The sequence below is a fragment of the Cariama cristata genome, unplaced genomic scaffold (genome assembly GCF_000690535.1).
Source record: "Cariama cristata isolate BGI_N322 unplaced genomic scaffold, ASM69053v1 scaffold14489, whole genome shotgun sequence".
Lineage (NCBI taxonomy): Eukaryota > Metazoa > Chordata > Aves > Cariamiformes > Cariamidae > Cariama > Cariama cristata.
Window position 1 is genome coordinate 1 of NW_009637521.1, and position 18,160 is coordinate 18,160.

Consider the following 18,160-nt stretch of genomic DNA (forward strand, 5'->3'; position numbering starts at 1 on the left):
CCGAACGGGGCGGGTGGCGAGCGGCGCGGGTCGTCCCCTTTCGGTCGGACTTGCGATTTCTGGTGAACTGTCAGCTTGGTTATGTACCCGTGAAGTCATAAGGTCGGTCGGTGTAACTTCAGCCGTATCACAGAAATGCTGTACTGGAGGAGCGGTGTAATTAGGAGATTTTTACGTCATGGCCGTGATAAATATTGCCCTTTCTGGCAGTGGTGATCTGATCTCCCTTATGATTTGTAACAGGCCACTCTGAAGGCAGATTGTGTAAACAAACCGTTTGTTCAGAGGTGCCACGATCTGGAGACAGTCATTGAGGAGTTTCCCGCCAAGGTGAGCTGTTGCTGCCTTTTGAGACACTCATTGCCCAGTATATTTCAGGGGGATTTGCTTTTTTTTCTGTTACTATTTCCTTTGTTCCTATTTCTTTTATCAAGAGTTTTGAGGACCCCAGGTGAAACAGTGGGAATCCAGTGTTTCTGAAGAGCTAAAAACCTTTTCTAGTCCCTAAAAGATTGTTTCAGTTGACTGTACTTCATTAATGCCTTTCAGCCTCAATTTACGAGGAAAACTAGTTTTTAAAATGTGACAAATAATTGCATGCGATGCTGAGGAGTATCGTTGCAACTTTAGCGTGATCAGAAATCAGGATAGATTTCCTGTAATTGCCATATTATGATACATTCTTTTGAATGGAACTCTGTCCAGTGATAATCTGGAAACAGTCATAAATAGCTGGCAGACAGTATCTTTCTGCATTCTACTACGTGCAATATAGATTGTTCAAGTGAGGAATTTTACACATTAGCTATTTGTGTCTGTTTTCCCTAAAGGAACTACATGGCATCTTCCCATGGCTGGTGGAGAGCATTTTTGGTAGCCTGGATGGCATCATCGTAGGCTGGAATCTTCGCTGTTTGCAAGGAAGAACAAATCCTACTGAATATTCTGTGGCTTTGGATTTCCTGGATCCCAGGTAAACTCATTCATTTCAGCACAGATTAAAAAATGTATGGTGAACAAATAACCAGTGTTTGACCTTTTTCTGTTATGCAAACATAAGTTCACAAAAGTGAGACAGGGAAGGGTACTTACCATGGATTTTCTTTCTGATGCTTGTTTGCAGTGGCCCAATGATGAAGCTGGTTTACAAACTCCAAGCAGAAGAGTACAGATACGATTTCCCAGTCTCATATCTTCCAGTGAGTAACTGAAAAACTTGTAAGAAGAGAATGTAGTTGTTGCAGCTATTGGAACTTTGCACACACTTTATATGTATGGTTCGATATAGGCCAATGTATAGCCTCAGTGCTCCAGGTTTAGCACATACTTGTTTCTTTAAATGGTTGCTAGAGGAGGAGAGTTCCCAGCCATAAACTTTGTAAGAGATGGTGGTTGTCAGCAGCTACATATTTGTGCTGTTCAGCCAAGAAAGCTGCATTGCGATTTTTATCCTGTCCGCAGAGAAAGTCATGTGCTTTATCTTGGTTACCAGCAGTTGCAGGATTGAAGGTAGTTTTCCAAGCTCATCACAGAGCAGTGCCATCCCTGGCTGCGCTCTGTGTCCATGCGTTTGAAGACTAACTGCTATCCTGGATATGAGGTATGACATTGTGAACAAAAATGTTTAGCTGCAGAGTTGCTTCACTATTTCTTCCATAGCTACCAGCTACCTGCTATCTAGAATATTATTCGGGTAGTTCTACAGTCTTTAACAGAAGGAAGCATCATTTAAGTATATAGTAATTGCTGGTCCACAGCTCAGTTACTCTAACAAAACCATCACCCATCAATCAAACACCAGTCTTCTGCTGCTCCTGCTCCAACTGGAAAAGTCTTGGTGAAGGCTCTTTTTTTTTTTTTTCCTGACACTGTAACACTCATTTTCAGTGAGAAAGTTGGCAGTTATCTAAAGAGTACGCATTTGCACAAGAAACTACTGCAATGCAGTAAAATCCCACTGAGCTGAATGTAGATATCATCCCAGAACGCTGGAATGCAGCAGAACTTCACTATCTGAAAACATACTCTGCAAGTATGCTGAGTAGCCAGATTAATATTTCATTACTCTGTCTTTCAGGGCCCTGTGAAGGCTTCAATACAAGAGCAAGTCCTACCAGAATGCTCTTTATACCACAACAAAGTCCAGTTTCCTTCATGTGGTGGTTTAGGTTTGAATTTGGCTCTTAGTATCCTTTTAAGAGTTGGATATTTAATTCCTTTTAAATATCTAAAACTGAGATATTATGAGCATTTCTGTTGTATGCTTATTATGTGTCTATGGTAAATCACAGTCTTGCTAAAGAGTTTGGGCTGATTAAAAATACTTAGATTCCAATGAAAAATAAATTTGTCCTCTTCGTATAAACCCTTGTGGGGGAATTTCTGGCCTCATTTAAGTCAACAACAAAATTCCCAGTGATTTCAGGAGAGATTGTATTTCACAATTTCTGTTTTTGTAACTACTAGTAGTTTATCTAATACGATAGAAAAAGGGCATGTTAACTTTGCAGCTAGCGTACTTGTTGGAAGCAGTCTAGCTGCAGCCTCACTGTTTTCAGTTTGAGATGGTCAAATGTGCTAAGAGTAGTAATGCAAACACACCTTGCCACATAGAGAAAAACCTCGATTACCAATGTTTGAGTCGGTTGGAAAGTAAGAAGGCAAAGCTGAATTTGCTGTTAGGCTCTAGCAAGTTAATTTAGCATTGACAAAATAAGAATTTAATGTCTAGTCAGCATCCCCAGATATCTAACATCTGTACCTGTTTTTATTATCTGATCCTTGACTCTGTTTTTCCAGATCCATTTGAATATTACATGTTTTACTTTGCAATTAGTTTGATTACACAGAAGGTAAGTACTTTTCACAATTTCTCCCCTAAAATAGTATTAGCCTTTCTTCACAGTGCTTTAAGAGCTTGCTGAGATGCTGTCCAGCTAAATTAACAGCAGCTTTATCTGAACTTTTAGAATTTGTTATTGCTTTGGTTCAGTTGATGATGTAAGACTGGATAATAAATGAAATACCCACCTTAGATATGCCAGTAAGCAGTCTGTCCAACAACATGCCAACATGGAGCAGGCAATGGATTCCAAATGGGTTTCCCATCCCTCTGTCCAATAACACCATTTATACAGTCATAACCACAGCTTTGTACTATGGTGTCTGGTTATTTGGTTCCTCTTCCTGTTGTTACCTGTGCTATATAACACTGCAATCTTCTCATACTTGGTTACATTCACTACTACAGTTGTCTTGCAGTTAGTTACTTTACCTTTGCTCCAAAGAGTCTTTGTTGTCAATTCAACCTTTATAACCACTGAGCTGCTGCTTATTTGTACTCAGTGGGTCTGGCTGTGTAGCAGACACTCCCTAGCAGTGGCTTAAAGTAACAGTATTTAACTCCAGGTGTATCCTGTGTGTCTGTTTCAGAACTCACCCATCACCCATCATGTCAGCCCTTCCAACAGCGCTTATTTCATCTTGGTGGACACATACCTGAAATGTTTCCTGCCCACAGAAGGAAGTGTCCTTCCTCCACCTTCTTCAAATCCTGGGGGAGCCATCCCTTCCCCAACTCCCAGGTAATGACTACAGTGCCAGAGGCAAGTTGTGGGAACAGTACTTAAAAATACAGTTCGTTGGAACAAAATCTCTAACAAGTAGAAAACACCTTCCCTCTTTATGATCTGTATGTACAAAAATTAAATAGATTTATGTTCACTTAATTTTATCATAAAGGTTTCATTTGAAAGTCTGAAAGGTAGCTATTATTGGAGCAGAAAGGGCATGTACAAGCAACAAAAATTCCTCAGTTCAGCAGCTCCAGTTGTGTTTTGTGCTCTGCGACTGGAGTAGGACAGATGTGCCTGTACTTGACAGTAGTTTTTACTATCCTCAGATGGATATGGTATGTGGTAAAGATGGCAGTGGTGATAACCACTGTTACAAGGAAACTTGAATCTTTTGTTAATGTTGCTATAAAGCCAGACAACTTGGCAGTTGGTCATTTTGTTTTGGTTCTGAGGTTGCCATCCTTAATTGTTTAATGCTCTTATTACCTATTTTGCAGTTCTTTGAAATTGCTGTGTCAGGACTGTGTCTGTGGCTTTGTTGCGGACTGATAGTGCTCATAGGTTTCTTAGTTCATAACTTCCTGATACAAAAAGCCAAGACACATTAGTAATCAAATCATATAATGAGTGACTGCGTTTCAGGTGACTATTTGCATGGTAATAGATCAAGCTATTTAGCCCCAATTGGAAGGAAGAGGATGAGAGATTTTTGACCAGTTACTGATGTTCTGTATGTCTGTGTGATAATGGCATAAAAACAAACTCACAAGGTTGAAGTGAAAATTCTCCAATACAAGCACCTAGTCTTTTGTTCATTGTAATGGCTAAGTGTGTGAAAGTCTACATTTTCAAAATCGGTTTTGCTACTTGAATTTATAAAATGTTATCATATTAGTAAATTTATACAAATGTGAAAATAAATAGCCATTATATTTTATATAACTGCATTTTAAATAAATTTCAGATACCAGTTTCCGTGGTCTGCTGAGCCTTAGCATATACCTAGGAAAATACAGATCAGGTGAATTATGAATATGGAAGGCAGAGTGAGAGAAAACAAACTGAATAGGAGAAAGTAAAAAACTATGTATGATTGAACATAACATCAGGTCTATATAAAGCTGGTTCACTGCACTATGAATAGTGATGTAGTGTTTGTTTATAGTTAAAGTGACTAGTAATTATAACATGTTGCAGAAGTTTGAAATGTGTAATCAACTATGCAGTTTCAGCTCTTAAAGACTGTTTTCCAGTTTATAAACCAGCAATTAAAAGCAATGATGTATTTCCCTGTACTGGGGCTTACTGACTTCAGGATTTCCATTCATTTGTCTCTAAAGGTCTCCAGCAGTGCCTTTCACTTCCTATGGCATGCATCACACCAGCTTGCTGAAACGGCACATTGCCCATCAGCCTTCTGTGAATGCTGACCCAGCTTCCCAGGAGATCTGGAGATCAGAAACACTGCTTCAGGTAAGTTGGATTTAAGGAAGAAAACAGCCCTGAACATTTCTTGCTGCTGACTGAGGAATCTCTTCTTTTTAAACCTGAGACAGTTACGCCATTTTGCTTTAGCCTGTTTTTGGATGAGCAGCTGTTGTTTTCTGTTAGTGAAACAAAGAACCACTGTGAAACTGTTAAGTTGTAATATCTTTTTTTTAGACTGCATATTTAACAACTGATCTCAACCATTTGAGTAATTTTTTCCAGAAAAGTTTCTAAACCTGATTTTCTTTACATTAATTCTTACATCTTATATTAATTCTATGCTCTAAGCAAAGATTGAGCACAGAGAAGTTGGTTCTGTTCACTATCAAGGGAAGGGAAAGGAGAATCTGGACTTAACAGTTGTTCTGAAACAAGTTCCTACCATGTTGCTGAACTGAATTATTGATGCTTAGCAGGTGCTAACAGTATGCCAACTCAGTCATTTGCATTGACATGATGAAAACCTGAAACATCTTGAATAGGTTCCTGTCTATTTACAAGTACAGCTTAGTTTTCAAATTATATACTGTGGTCTTCCCTTATACCTAGCTTGTGACTGACAAGTCCTGGATCATTTCTCTTTCACTAGCTGAGAAAATATTTGTTTTGCAGATCTTTGTTGAAATGTGGCTTCATCATTATTCACTGGAAATGTATCAGAAAATGCAGTCCCCTCATGTCAAGGTAATAGTGTGTACTTCATTCATGAGCGTCATCTGATGGTTGACCTCTTATCTTGGGGTAAAACTCCTTTTCTGTGGAGAATTTTTTTGGTATGTTGGTCCAAAGGAAAAAAGTAACTTACCAGAGTATCTACATGAGTCTGTCAGAATTGCTAATCCAGTTATGAAGAATGTTGTGAATAAGTGTGTCATCCAGATTTGCCTTCATTACAGAAGTTGTGTTGTTTTTGTTTTGTTTTTTGTAAAAGACAAGTTTGTGGGATGGTCACAACAACCTGAACACCAATAATCAAACTACTAATGATGGGGAAGATGCCGCTATAAAACCATAGTGTTAAATCCCACTGGGGCAACATGGCTGCTAAAAATAGCAAAAATTGATTAACAGCAAAAACTGTTACTGAAATACCAATTAGTAATTTCTAAGATCCGTAACCATTTTTTAGCATAAATCCAAATTAAAAAAGGAAATCTTACTAAACTGTCCTTCAGTGTTAAGTGAATAAGCCTTTTTTTGTTGTTTCATATTCCAAAATACACTTTTCACCATAATGGTGTCAGAAGCAGTTCTGTAGCTACAGAGTTCAGAATATCTTACAAGCTCTTGCTCAGATAATACACTGTTTTAAGCAGTTTGTGGTGGCCTGTTCAGTAACAAACTTCTGCATGTAAAACTAAGTAAGTGTTGAGGAGGCTAAGATCAAAGGCATTATAAATGTAAAGGGAATTTGAAGGAGAAAAAGTTGATCCTCTGAATTCCCTCTGGGTCACAGTGGGACTTTCATAGAAGGGGAGAGAAATATAGAAGCTACTCAGGATTCATTCCTGAGTGAAAGAGCTGTATGAGAGTTGACTGAGAAATTCTGATCCTTCACTCCACAGGCTATAAAATGACAAACATATTTATATTTTGCTAGGGAAAAACATTGGAGAGCTGAAGTGTGATGGGTTTTGTCTTCGAAAGTTGAGGTCAAAATGCAAACTCACTAATGTTTCAAAGTCTCCACTTGGGACTCCCAGCAGCATGGCTGTGCACCTGTGATGGAAAGGCTTTGCTTGAAGTACCTTTGGTCTGTCTGTCTGTCCAGTCTCTGTGCATCAAGCACTGTGCTTAGGCCAGAAATAATGATTGCTTTAAACTTCTCTCCTCTCTTCACCCTCTATTTCAGATGCTGTCTTCTAACACTAGGGAGCAGCAGTTATAGACAATGACTATCAATGTTATGGTGGAATAGGGCCTAGGTAGAGCTTAAAGTTCTCTGAAATCATCACTTCCGGATCCTCAACAAGGTGTGTTGAGCCACAACTTGAGGCAATAACTACCTGATGGTATTTTAGTTTCATCTTTGATGGGAAGTGATCATGGGCATGTAAAAAAGGAAGTCTTCACTCTTTGGGGGTTAGAACACCTGAATAGGGGACTAGAATTCCCTGTGACATCCATAAATGCACAAAGGATCCCTCCTGCATGACTGAGGAGAGGTTCCAGATCAGTTGGGGACAGAACTGTTCATAAGCCTGTGATGCTTGCTTAAACTAAGCTTTGTAGACTGGTCTCCGGGTGGGCTTGAAGGAGAATAGTCCGCTTCATAGTTCCTCAAATGAGGAAGCAGAATATGCAGAAATACAAGTTTTGTTTTAACATAAGGGTTAAAGGGCTTGACTGGAAACCCAAGATCACCCTAAACATTATTATTAATAGTTATGCAGGTCACTTGATTCCATTTAGCCTTCTATGCATGTGGAAGGAGGGGTCATTAGTGACCATTCATCCCTGGATCTAGACCTGTTTGACCATCAGTGGCTTGAAATGGCTACATACCTGTATTGGAAGGTGGGATGAAGTTCCACAGAACTCACTCTTTCTTTTTCCAGCAGCCAGACTTGTTTGCTTTGGTGGGCCAAGCCAGATCCCAGATATGTAATTTCCTGTGAAGTCCCTCAAGGAATGATAGATTTTCCTTAAACCTTGTTAATGTCATCACAGAGTTCTCTTTACAATTGGAAGGCGATGGAATGGGAATGAATAGTAAATAATTTCTTTTGAGAAGGTGTACTTCTTTTCTGCTTTACTGCTTTGAATTCTTTCTGGGTCTGGTGTGAACCTGAGGTTGATGCTGTTTGCTATGCTGAGTTTCACTGTTTTCCCCATTAATTCAACTATTTTCCTGTTCTTTTACATTGTCTATTTGCTTTTTCTTTCTTGGATGATCCAGAGCTCAAGCGTGCAGCATCTCTTTTCCTATTCCCTTCTGCTGTAATCACAATGAACCCTTAAAAAGAAGTTGTTTGATGAAACTTTATGTAATGCTTCCTGACCTTCCAATGCCAGGTGCCACAGACCCTATGCGTGTGGAACACCCATTAGACTACAGGCTCTTGCTGATTCCTGTGGCAGGGGAGTTGATTATGAAGCAGAAGATGTGTTTGAGCTGTTGGGGAGCTTGCAGTAACAATCCTACCGCTCTTAAGAGTGTAAAACCGAAAGATACCAAACTGGCACTAGAGGAGATTGGGTAGGGGCTGTTCAAAGACAGCAGAGGTGTGATCTGGAGAGTTAGTTTAGATGCCTGACAGTAGTCATTGGGATCTATGTAGTGTACATTTTTTGTTTTATGTTTTTTCATTAATTTCATACATGTGTGTCACTGTCGCTACAGTATCCTCTTCACCACCACATTATCAAAGAATACTCTTTACCTTATTCATCCAAAAAGGGATCTGGCTGAGGCTTCCAGAGATTTCAGTGTTAAGGCAAGATGCCTTTTGCATCAGCATGTAACACTGTATGAGTGTAGGTATGTCTTTTGCCTTTTTATACATGTGATGTTTCCCTAATTTCCTCTTTTGAGGAATTCACGACCTGCAGCCTTCCCAAATGGCCTTTATGTAGAAGAGAAGACAGAGGATTTCTCCAAACTGGAAACTTACTGGACAGGCTCAGAGTGATTATAAAAAGCCAAACTTTTTTCTTCCTGTTCCTTGGGAAGAAGAAAGTAGCAATTTGAGTTTCTTCCCAGTATACCTGGGACCCTGCTCCCTGCTTCTCCAGCAGCACAGGAAGAAATAAAGTTTTCAAAATAGTATTAAAAAAAACTTGCAGAATATTGACTGCTTTTACTCCATTATTTAATAAAACACTGTAACAGTGTGCAAATCCTTGCCAGTACAGCTCAGTTAATCTCTGAAATGGGGAGTTTATTTGGCAAAAGCTCCATATCCCCTACCAGTATTTGCTCTGAGGGTAGTAAAGAGAACAGCCACTTACAGCTATACTTTTTTGACCGCTGCTCCCAGTTGTATTTCCAAGTTGATAAGGGGTATGAAATACTGTGGAATCAATCTGCTGAACACCAGAAAGAAGAAGATACTGTGGCTGCAGTTGTTATTGTGATATGTTGTCCCTGACTGTATTTGTGATGTTCATTTTTTCCTCCCACCCTTCTTCCTTGGGCTCATTCTCACTTTTTTTTTCTCTTGCTCTCTTCTCTCCTTTTTTCCCTCCCCCCCTTCCTTTTTGTTTCTGTTGTCTCAGCTGGAGGTTCTTCACTACCGACTCAGTATCTCCAGTAAACACCACGGTAGTCCTGCCCAATCCAGCTACCAGGCCCTCCACGCATACCAAGTATTATCATCTTTTCATTTTGTTTCCTTTTTAAAAATCTTGTTCCATCATATAATCTGCGAAGTGTATTGGTGCTAGCTGTACAGCAGCTTTTTCTGCTAAAGTGTGGTTTTATAACTTGATTGAGAATGCTGCATTAAGATTTACTACATTGTCAGTGAAAACAGATACTAAGAGGTATTAGCAAAGGTCATGGAGAAAATAGTTAAAATCTAGCATATTATGAGGACTAATTGGGAACTCCATTTTTAGAGATGCATTCGTGTAATGCATTGTAGAAAGAGACCTATCAGCTATGCTGACGTTTTTTGACACCAAAACTGGCTTCACCGATGGCAGATTTCTGCCCCTCACACACTAGTCGTTTAAACAAACGTTGCGTGGAAGAGAAGATCAGAATTTGCATGGCTGTCACCTAAAATTAAGGTAGGTAACATCTAGGTTTTTTTAGCCAGTGAACTGTCATTGGATAGTACTAAATTTATAGTGGTAACGTGAACTTGACTGTCCAGTTTTGCAAAAGCACGAGTGGTACATTTGCAGATTGTTCAGGAAATGTGCATGGAAAAACATTCCTGTTGGAACAGATTGCTGATTCCTCTGTCCCTACTTCAGCCCTTTATTCATTGGGTCTTCATTTTGGGAAGGGGGAGGGTTGAGCATATGTACTATAAAGTTCTTATACTGTAAAGCTCTTTAGCACTACATGGAATTTTCCTGCTGTTTAATAATCTTTTTTTTTTTAATAAAGTGCTACGATATGTCAAGGTACTGCTTAGAAAAGAAAACGGGAACTACTTGTGTTTAAATTTTTTTTACTATTATGTTTATCTAATTACTGCGTTAAAAAAAGAATGGCATACATCCATCCTGTAAGCTAAGGTTTGACCACAAAAATACTTGTGAGGAAAAACATGTTTTAAACCAGTAATGTTTGTGCTGATCCAAGCTAAGAGGAAATCATAAGAATTGCTAAGTGGAAAAACTACTAGGATCAGCTGAAATGATGTATTGAAATAGTGGTACTGGTGGTTTTGTAAATTCAAAAGGTATCTTCAAAGGGAGCCTAGAATTTTTTTTTAAATTACCCTTTCAAGGCCTATAGCAGAGTACTCAACCTCTCTAATTGCTTTTGGAGAGCCTGATCTGAACTCCTAGGACGAAGTAACTTCTCAGAGTTCTACCCTCTTATATAAACTCTCATAAGGACTGTAGAAAACATGCTGACTTGTCAGGAGCTGTCAAGAACACAAGACCAGCTTTCATTAGAACTGGTAACAGGTTATCCTCTCTCTTAGAAAAGTCTCAGATCTGACTGTACTACATGACTATATCATCAAGCTTTGAACTTTTTCCTGGAGTGAACTTTGCAGTGTATTAAAAATCTTAGGATGTGTAAAAACACATCTGCTTTGCCTCAGGCATTGCAGAGAAAGGACACACAAAGACACACAGACATCCCCTTCTCCCCACCCCCAGCACTGGAAATACTGTTGAATGGATTTAAGAAGTGGAAACCTTTTGTATAAAAATGCCTGCCAGTCCCCTAGAGTCATATTCAGCATCTTACCTCAGCATGGCTGTATTTGGCATCCTGGAAACATCTTGCATCTGTTGTCTAATACACTCTTCCAGCATCTTCCATTATACTTGCAGCTGTAAGTTTTGTTTCATGTACATTCTTCTCAACTTTTGAGAAACCTGAGAGCTGTGAAAGTTAGAATACAAATGAGATCTTAAAATCTGCCTTCAGTAGTGGACTGAGATTAGTTCACTACTCTTAAAGCAGATTACAGTAGCAAAGGTGTTGGTGCTTTGTCCTCAGATTCTGTAGCAGACCAGCTCTGGTGCTGGGCACCCAGGAGAACTAGGGTTTTTTTACCTCATTCATCTCCCTGCTATGTCATACACTCACTTGTTTATTGGTAACATCACTGTAGCTCACCATCACTCTTTATGCTACTCCCACCCAGGCTACTTCTACCCATAATGATGCTAGAAGCAACAGCATCACATAGGACTCGAAGCAGTTCTTATTCTTACCATAACTCTTTCTAGGATTATTTTTTCTTACAAGGCAGATGAGTACCAGCATAGGAAGGAGAACTCAGTAAAGCCAACCAAGAGCATAAACAAAGGATCTGTTCTGCTGTCCACAGCAATGAACTTATAGCCATAATGAAGGGCTGAATATTGTTTTTTTCAGAAAGGGGTAAGTTGAAATCTACAAGTTATTCTGTTCTTTAATACTAGCCTGAAATTCAGTGCATTAGAGTACTGTAAACACATTTTCTTCCAATCACATTATCAAAAATATGCTACTGTTTCTTAGTGAGCTGATGGCAGAGGATTGATCCAGCTTGTCCTGGGGAGCAAGTTTGCCTAAAATCAGGAGGCACCAAACTACAGTGAAGAACCTAGGAGGAAGAGAGCATTTCTTGTATTTTGATTTCTGATCTGAGAATATAACTTTCCTGAATTATCTCCTGGACATTTAGCATGTGATACTCATTATCTTTCTGTCTTTTGCTTTGAACCTAGGAGTCATTTAAGCCCACTGAAGAGCACGTGCTAGTGGTAAGACTGCTTGTGAAACATCTGCATGCTTTCAGCAACAGCCTGAAACCAGAGCCTCTCTCCCCTTCAGCCCACTCCCACACAGCCAGCCCACTAGAGGAGTTTAAAAGGTAGATACACGAGCAGCCTGTCTCTGAAACATATAGAACTTCTCCATGAAAAGAGTTAGGTTGTTTTGATGGCTAAATACAGAAGTACATTATTAAAAGTACATGAGAGCTAATGGTTTATGTTTCTCACATCCACTAGATGGGGGGGGGGGCTGGTGCAGCTTTGGGGTGGGGTGTGTTTTGCTATTACACTAATCTATGTCTTGGTACAAGTCAGACAAAAGAAAATGCTACAGAGGATTCTGGCTAAGGTTAGTGGAGAATTTTATATTTATGTATTTGAGTTGAAATTCAGTGGCCAGAAGTAGCTTCAGTTAAGAAAGAATAAGTTTAGGTCAGTCCTTTCTGTGTCTGCATTTGTGGAAGTGTGTTGGGTTGCTGGTTGGTTTGGTTAGGTTTTTCTGTTTTTAAAATTTGCTGCTGGTTTATACATGTGACTGTCTCTGAATCTGTTTGCAGGGTTGTAATTCCTCGGTTTGTCCAGGAGAAGCTTTATATCTTTCTGCAACACTGTTTTGGCCACTGGCCTCTGGATGCCTCTTTCAGAGCAGTACGTGCCTGCTACTCTTTCTAAGTCTGTACTCAAAAGAACCAGTAATTAGTTATTGCTGTTTAGCAGCTATTTCTTGGTCTTTAAATTTCTTTTTCTGGAGCAGTGAAATTCTTTATATAATACGTACATTTAACATTAGAGAAAGAGTGCCAACTAGACATAAGAAGGAAGTTGAATAGATTTTGGTGAGAATTACTATAGGTTGTTAGCAGATTTTCCTGACAGTGAAAATGGCTGTTGATTGAAAAGATGTAGGTGTTAACTCTTGAAACAGATACATTCTTACAGGTCCTAATTTCTTAACATCTTACGTAATAGAACAGGTCATAAACAAAAGTAATACAATACTAATTTGCAATAGATACTGCAAATATTATCTCCTGCAAGCAGGAAAAGAAATGTATCAGACCATAACTGTTCGTAATTAATGTAGGAGTTTAAAAGTGCGAAAGGTTACAGGGCTGATGTTCCTTACTAGACCTATAGTTAGCTGTATCGCATGTACACATGCTGTATCGAGGTACACATGTAAGACAGAACATCAGAAGAAATTTTTACAGAGGCCATGGCAAATCTATTCTTGGCTTCAGTGCAATTAGGACTCCACTGTGTTTCCTCAGGGTGGTGGGTACATCTATGCAGAAGATGAGAGCTGAAATTCTATTAATGTAGCATCTTTACTTACTTCCACAGAGATTCAGTGAATGCTATAAATCAGAGCTGTTAAATGCAGCTTAAATGTAGTCACTGACAAAGTTTTGGGTTTTTTTTTTTTGTAGTAGCTGTTTGAGTGCCATCTCATCTGGGTATTACAGAAAATCCAGGTTGGTCCTAATGAACACACACTTAGTTTTTTCAGTTCTTTTCCAAAGATACTCAGATTACTAGAGAGTGCTTTATTCCTAAAAACTTTTAGGTGTCATTAAGGTAATATTCACTAGGTTTAAAGGAAACAAACAAAAAACCCTTTCTGTCTTCCTTTCCAAAAAGTATTGATACGTATTTTTATGTGTGATTCTGCTTAGGTTCTTGAGATGTGGTTAAGTTACTTGCAGCCTTGGAGGTATGCTCCGGAAAAGCTTCCTCAAAGTACAGAGCCCTTGCCTCGCAGCGTGTCAGAGAAATGGTAAGGAGGAAAGCAACCGTGAGTAATCTGAACCAAACCTTGAGTTTATGCAGATTCTGAGTAAAACAGCAGTATCTCAAGAACAATCCACCAACCTGAATTAGCTTCCTGTACAAGATTAGAGATGATTTCTTACAATGCAAGCTTTTGTTTTGAGAGGAGTATTCTTTTGTCTTAGTGCAGAGACCATCTTTCCAGAGGCAGTATAAAACATTCCCTTAATTACTCATTTGGCAGAAGACAATTATTTAAATAGCTGTACTCACAAATCCTGTACTCACTTTGACAGGGCTGCCTTCATTCAAGAAAACCTACTCATGTATACTAAGCTGTTCGTAGGATTTCTGAACAGAGCTCTTCGAACAGACTTGGTCAGTCCAAAAAATGCTCTCATGGTGTTCCGAGTAGCCAAGGTCTTTGCTCAGCCCAATCTAGCTGAAATGATCCTGAAAGGTAAATGGATATTTTGACATCTTATGCTGTCCTGTCTCAATCTTTCTTTGCAATGGCTACATCTTGCCTCAGAAGTACTGAGGTGAATAGACTTACTCTCCCATTTTGCATGCTATTTTACCATTCAGAAGTGTGTCTTCACTAATGTTTGTCATGTTGGTTTAGTATGTCCATAGTTCTTTTCTAACCACCATCATTTAGATTTCATTCCACAATTTTTCCTTTAAAGAATAAAGAACACAATATTTGGTGTTTACGATAGTTTTTATTGCACTCATCTTACTTGATTATTTACCTCAGGATTAAAACTTCTTATCTCTCTAAAGGTATCTATACTTAGCAAAATAGCTAGTCAGCTAGTCATGTATGCACTTCAGGATAATTAGGATGCAGTAAATTTGGGAGAGGCAAGATTTGACAAGTATCAATGTCATACAAGTGTCATGATTCTCTGCTGCCTTTGTTGAAAAAAGTTACAGGCTTAAAATGCTGTCTGTAGGGTCTGCATTTAAATGCACTCTGACATTTTCCTGCTGTAGGCGGAGAGAATTAAATGAAAAAAAAAACGTAATTAAGGCTTCTTTCCCCCTAGAAGTACCTGCCTGTCTAAAAGCAAGTTGCCCACCAGCCTTAAGATGCCTTGTAGCTAGACCTTCCCCAGGCAAAAGCAGGAGTATTATGTAACCATCTTCACTACTTTTCTCAAATTCTAGGAGAACAGTTATTTCTGGAGCCAGAACTTGTTATTCACCATCGTCAACACCGACTTTTTATGACCCCCACGCTTGGTGGGAGCTTCTTCTCATCGTGGCCTCCAGCTATTACAGATGCCTCATTTAAGGTGAAGAGTCATGTTTACAGCCTGGAAGGACAGGACTTCCAGTATAAGCAGATGTTTGGCACAGAAGTCAGGAATTTGGTAAGCAACAAATTTCTTGTCACCTTTCTGCTTTGACATGCGTTTTCTCAGTGCTGAGCATCCATATTATGAGAAGTTAAGAGGGGAAAACTTCACACCCTGCACTACTGTATAATTAAGTTTGCTGATTGTGACTTCTGGAACCTGAGGGGTCTCAATCCAGCACAGCTGTAAAAATCTGCTTGCTCTCTGCTAAGAAGTTAATGTAACAGCTTGCTGCCTTGGGGTAGTAGATTGTTGAGTATTTCCTCTCAAACATGCTTACCGTGAACTTCCGATTCACTGTACTGATTAGCACCCATCAGCAAATCAGATAAAAATAGCATGAGGAAAAAAAAGCAGCTGAAGAACCTAAGCAGCACTCCAGTTTCTTAAATGCTTCAACAGCAAAGAACTACTTTTGCCCTATTGGAAATGAAACTAACAGTCTTAGCACAAGTCCGTATGAGCTAAGAGAGTGAGTTTGCTGGGTTTGCTGTCACTGCCAGGTATTGAGGCACAGTTTTATCCATCTATTGATGCTTAGCAGTCCTTTATCTTTGTCCCACACAATTAATTTTTTTTTGTTTTAGGTGTTAAAACTGGCTCAGTTAATTTGTCAGGCACAGCAGACAGCAAAATCCATATCAGACCATTCTGTGGAGACAATGGCTAGCCAGTCCTTCTTTTCATGGTTTAGATTTACACCATCTGAGATGAATGGTTCCTACACAGGCAATGACCTTGATGAAATTGGGCAAGATAGCATCAAAAAAACAGATGAATATTTAGAGAAGGCACTGGAATACTTGTGCCAAATCTTTAAGGTACGTAACATCTTTCTAAGAACTTTCCCTGTGTGGCAGTGTGAACAAGAGTCAGGATTCCTCAAATGTACCTCTGTCTGTCGTGTACTTTGTGACCCCACAAAGCCATCCAGAGACCCTGCTAAGCAATTTTATTGCAAATGTCTTCTAGGCTTGAGTTTACCTGACCACTTCAAAGCCCCTTTCAGTATACATGGAACTAGATGCTCTGACTTTCTAAATATCAAGCCTACTTTGCTTCAAAGTGACCAGTCTTTTGGACTGTATAGTTTATATCAAACCTGTCTCTTTACTTGTGCCTGTTCTCATGTTTACAAACAGGCAAGACATGGCTGAAATTTTAAAAAGTCCAGTATCTTCTAAATGTAAAGAGCTATAAAAGTAGAACATGTAACTGCAGCTACAGATGAATGTATGAACTACAAGTAGTCCATTTCTTTGGTTAAACTTAAAAGAACATATTCATTTCTGTCAGCCATGCTCCCTCATACAGAATTGACCTAGAAGACAACAGCTATTTGACAGCTTTCAAGGAATAAGGGACATACATACAAAATAGAACACACCTCTTGGATTTGATGAGGACAGACAAAAAATCTCGACACTTTTACCTCCTTTTAATGTCTAGCCGAGGTGCTATCAAGCAGTTCTTGATATCTGTGCTGGCTGTCAAAGGCTTCCAGTGCTTAAGGAGTTTGTGGAAGGAGAAATAAATGAAATAAAAGGGGGTAGATCAAACACATGCTTTAGAACTGTGTTGTTCCCGAGTAGCTGAATGAAGCCCAACTGACCCAGATGATGATGAAGTGTGGGACAGCTCAAGACGAGAATGGAAAAAAACAGCTTCCAGACTGCCTTGAAAGCGAGGATGGCCTCATTCTTACACCCCTTGGCAGGTACCAGGTAAGAGAAGAAAGATTTCATATCACTACTGTAGATTGTTCTTGAAAAAATAAGTTGTCCTTCATCAAGAGAAATGCAGCTCAATTTGGGCTAGGATAGGTGCCTGTATAAAGGCATTTCAGATGGGAGCTACAAGATAAGGGATTTATTTTCCTGTTTCTAGATCATAAATGGCTTACGTAGATTTGAGGTGCAGTATCAAGGAGATACTGAGCTTCAGCCCATCCGAAGCTACGAAAATGCCACTCTTGTCCGCCTCTTATTTCGTTTATCCTCATTGCTTAATGAAAGGGTAAGTACAGCACTGCCTCCTTATATTTTCCATTGCACATTTCTGTTCTTCACTGGACTTGCACACATATGATACTTGGTTTAGTTCTTGCCGTCTTCTTTATTATGCTCTAGATGAGTATTTCCTAATACTATCAGGCCTGCTTCTCTACCTGTAATTCTGCTTTTCTTACATAAAACATGAATAAATAACATTTTAAATGTATTCTTTATGCTTGATGAATAATGGAGTATCATTCAGAATGAATGTTTCTAAAACACAAAAAACAAATCCTTTTCTTCCTATAGGTGTGATAGATACAAGGCAAGTCTGCACTAAAGCAGTTAAAAGCACATTTTGATTTTTCTTCCCCTCTATTTCCTATAATCCTTATCCTATAAATTAAGAAAATTGTAAAATAAGTTACACTTACTTTATGACAGTAGCTGTAGTAGAATATTGATGTTTAAACTTTTCTTACTTCAGTTTGCTGATCAGATGGAAGTGCTTTGCTCCAGGGAAGATTTTGTTGGCAGACTTTGTCGCTATCATCTTACCAACCCCCACCTCGTCCAGAAAATCAGGTATAGTCCTGTGGTGAAGGACAGAACAAGCCAGAACTGGGGACCAAGAATCAGTCTGAGGTTTCTGGCTAGCTACAGGACTCTCATTTCTTTGCTGATGATCTACTTCATTGCATCCTGGTTTTACATTGGACCAGTGGGCTGCACGTTCATTATCCTCATTGGATATTTTCTTTATGCCATAATAATGACTTTTTTCTCTGAAGGATGGAAACCACATGAACACTAATTTCCTTCTTTCAGCTTACACTTGTAAAAATAAATGTTTTAAGGATGAGTCTAGGATTCAATCACTGAAATGTTTGAATTACCATATCATCAGATCTTCCAAATGTATTTTTTAATATTAAATTGAGTTTTATAAACAATGATGTGGTCTAGTGGAGTGGAGATAATCAATGTAAATTTTATTTTTTATAAAAGTGTTCCTCTAGAGGCTAGTGAATGACTTTTTTGGGAGGGGGGGGGGGGGGGAGGAGGGATGAAC

The 18,160-nt window shown here is 39.1% G+C and overlaps 1 protein-coding gene across 1 annotated transcript; it reads left to right on the forward strand.

Annotated features, from left to right (window-relative positions):
• Positions 1 to 243: 243 nt before the first annotated feature.
• Positions 244 to 18,063, forward strand: SMPD4 (sphingomyelin phosphodiesterase 4, neutral membrane (neutral sphingomyelinase-3); the record flags this gene model as incomplete). The annotated part of the gene is made up of 18 exons (XM_009708369.1): positions 244 to 330; positions 831 to 973; positions 1,124 to 1,199; positions 2,078 to 2,186; positions 2,800 to 2,852; positions 3,433 to 3,584; positions 4,916 to 5,048; positions 5,676 to 5,747; positions 9,282 to 9,371; positions 11,913 to 12,058; positions 12,518 to 12,608; positions 13,637 to 13,737; positions 14,027 to 14,190; positions 14,904 to 15,109; positions 15,682 to 15,915; positions 16,687 to 16,818; positions 16,982 to 17,110; positions 17,576 to 18,063. Coding segments are annotated over 18 exons (2,445 nt in total), but the record flags the coding sequence as incomplete, so codon positions are not given.
• Positions 18,064 to 18,160: the final 97 nt, after the last annotated feature.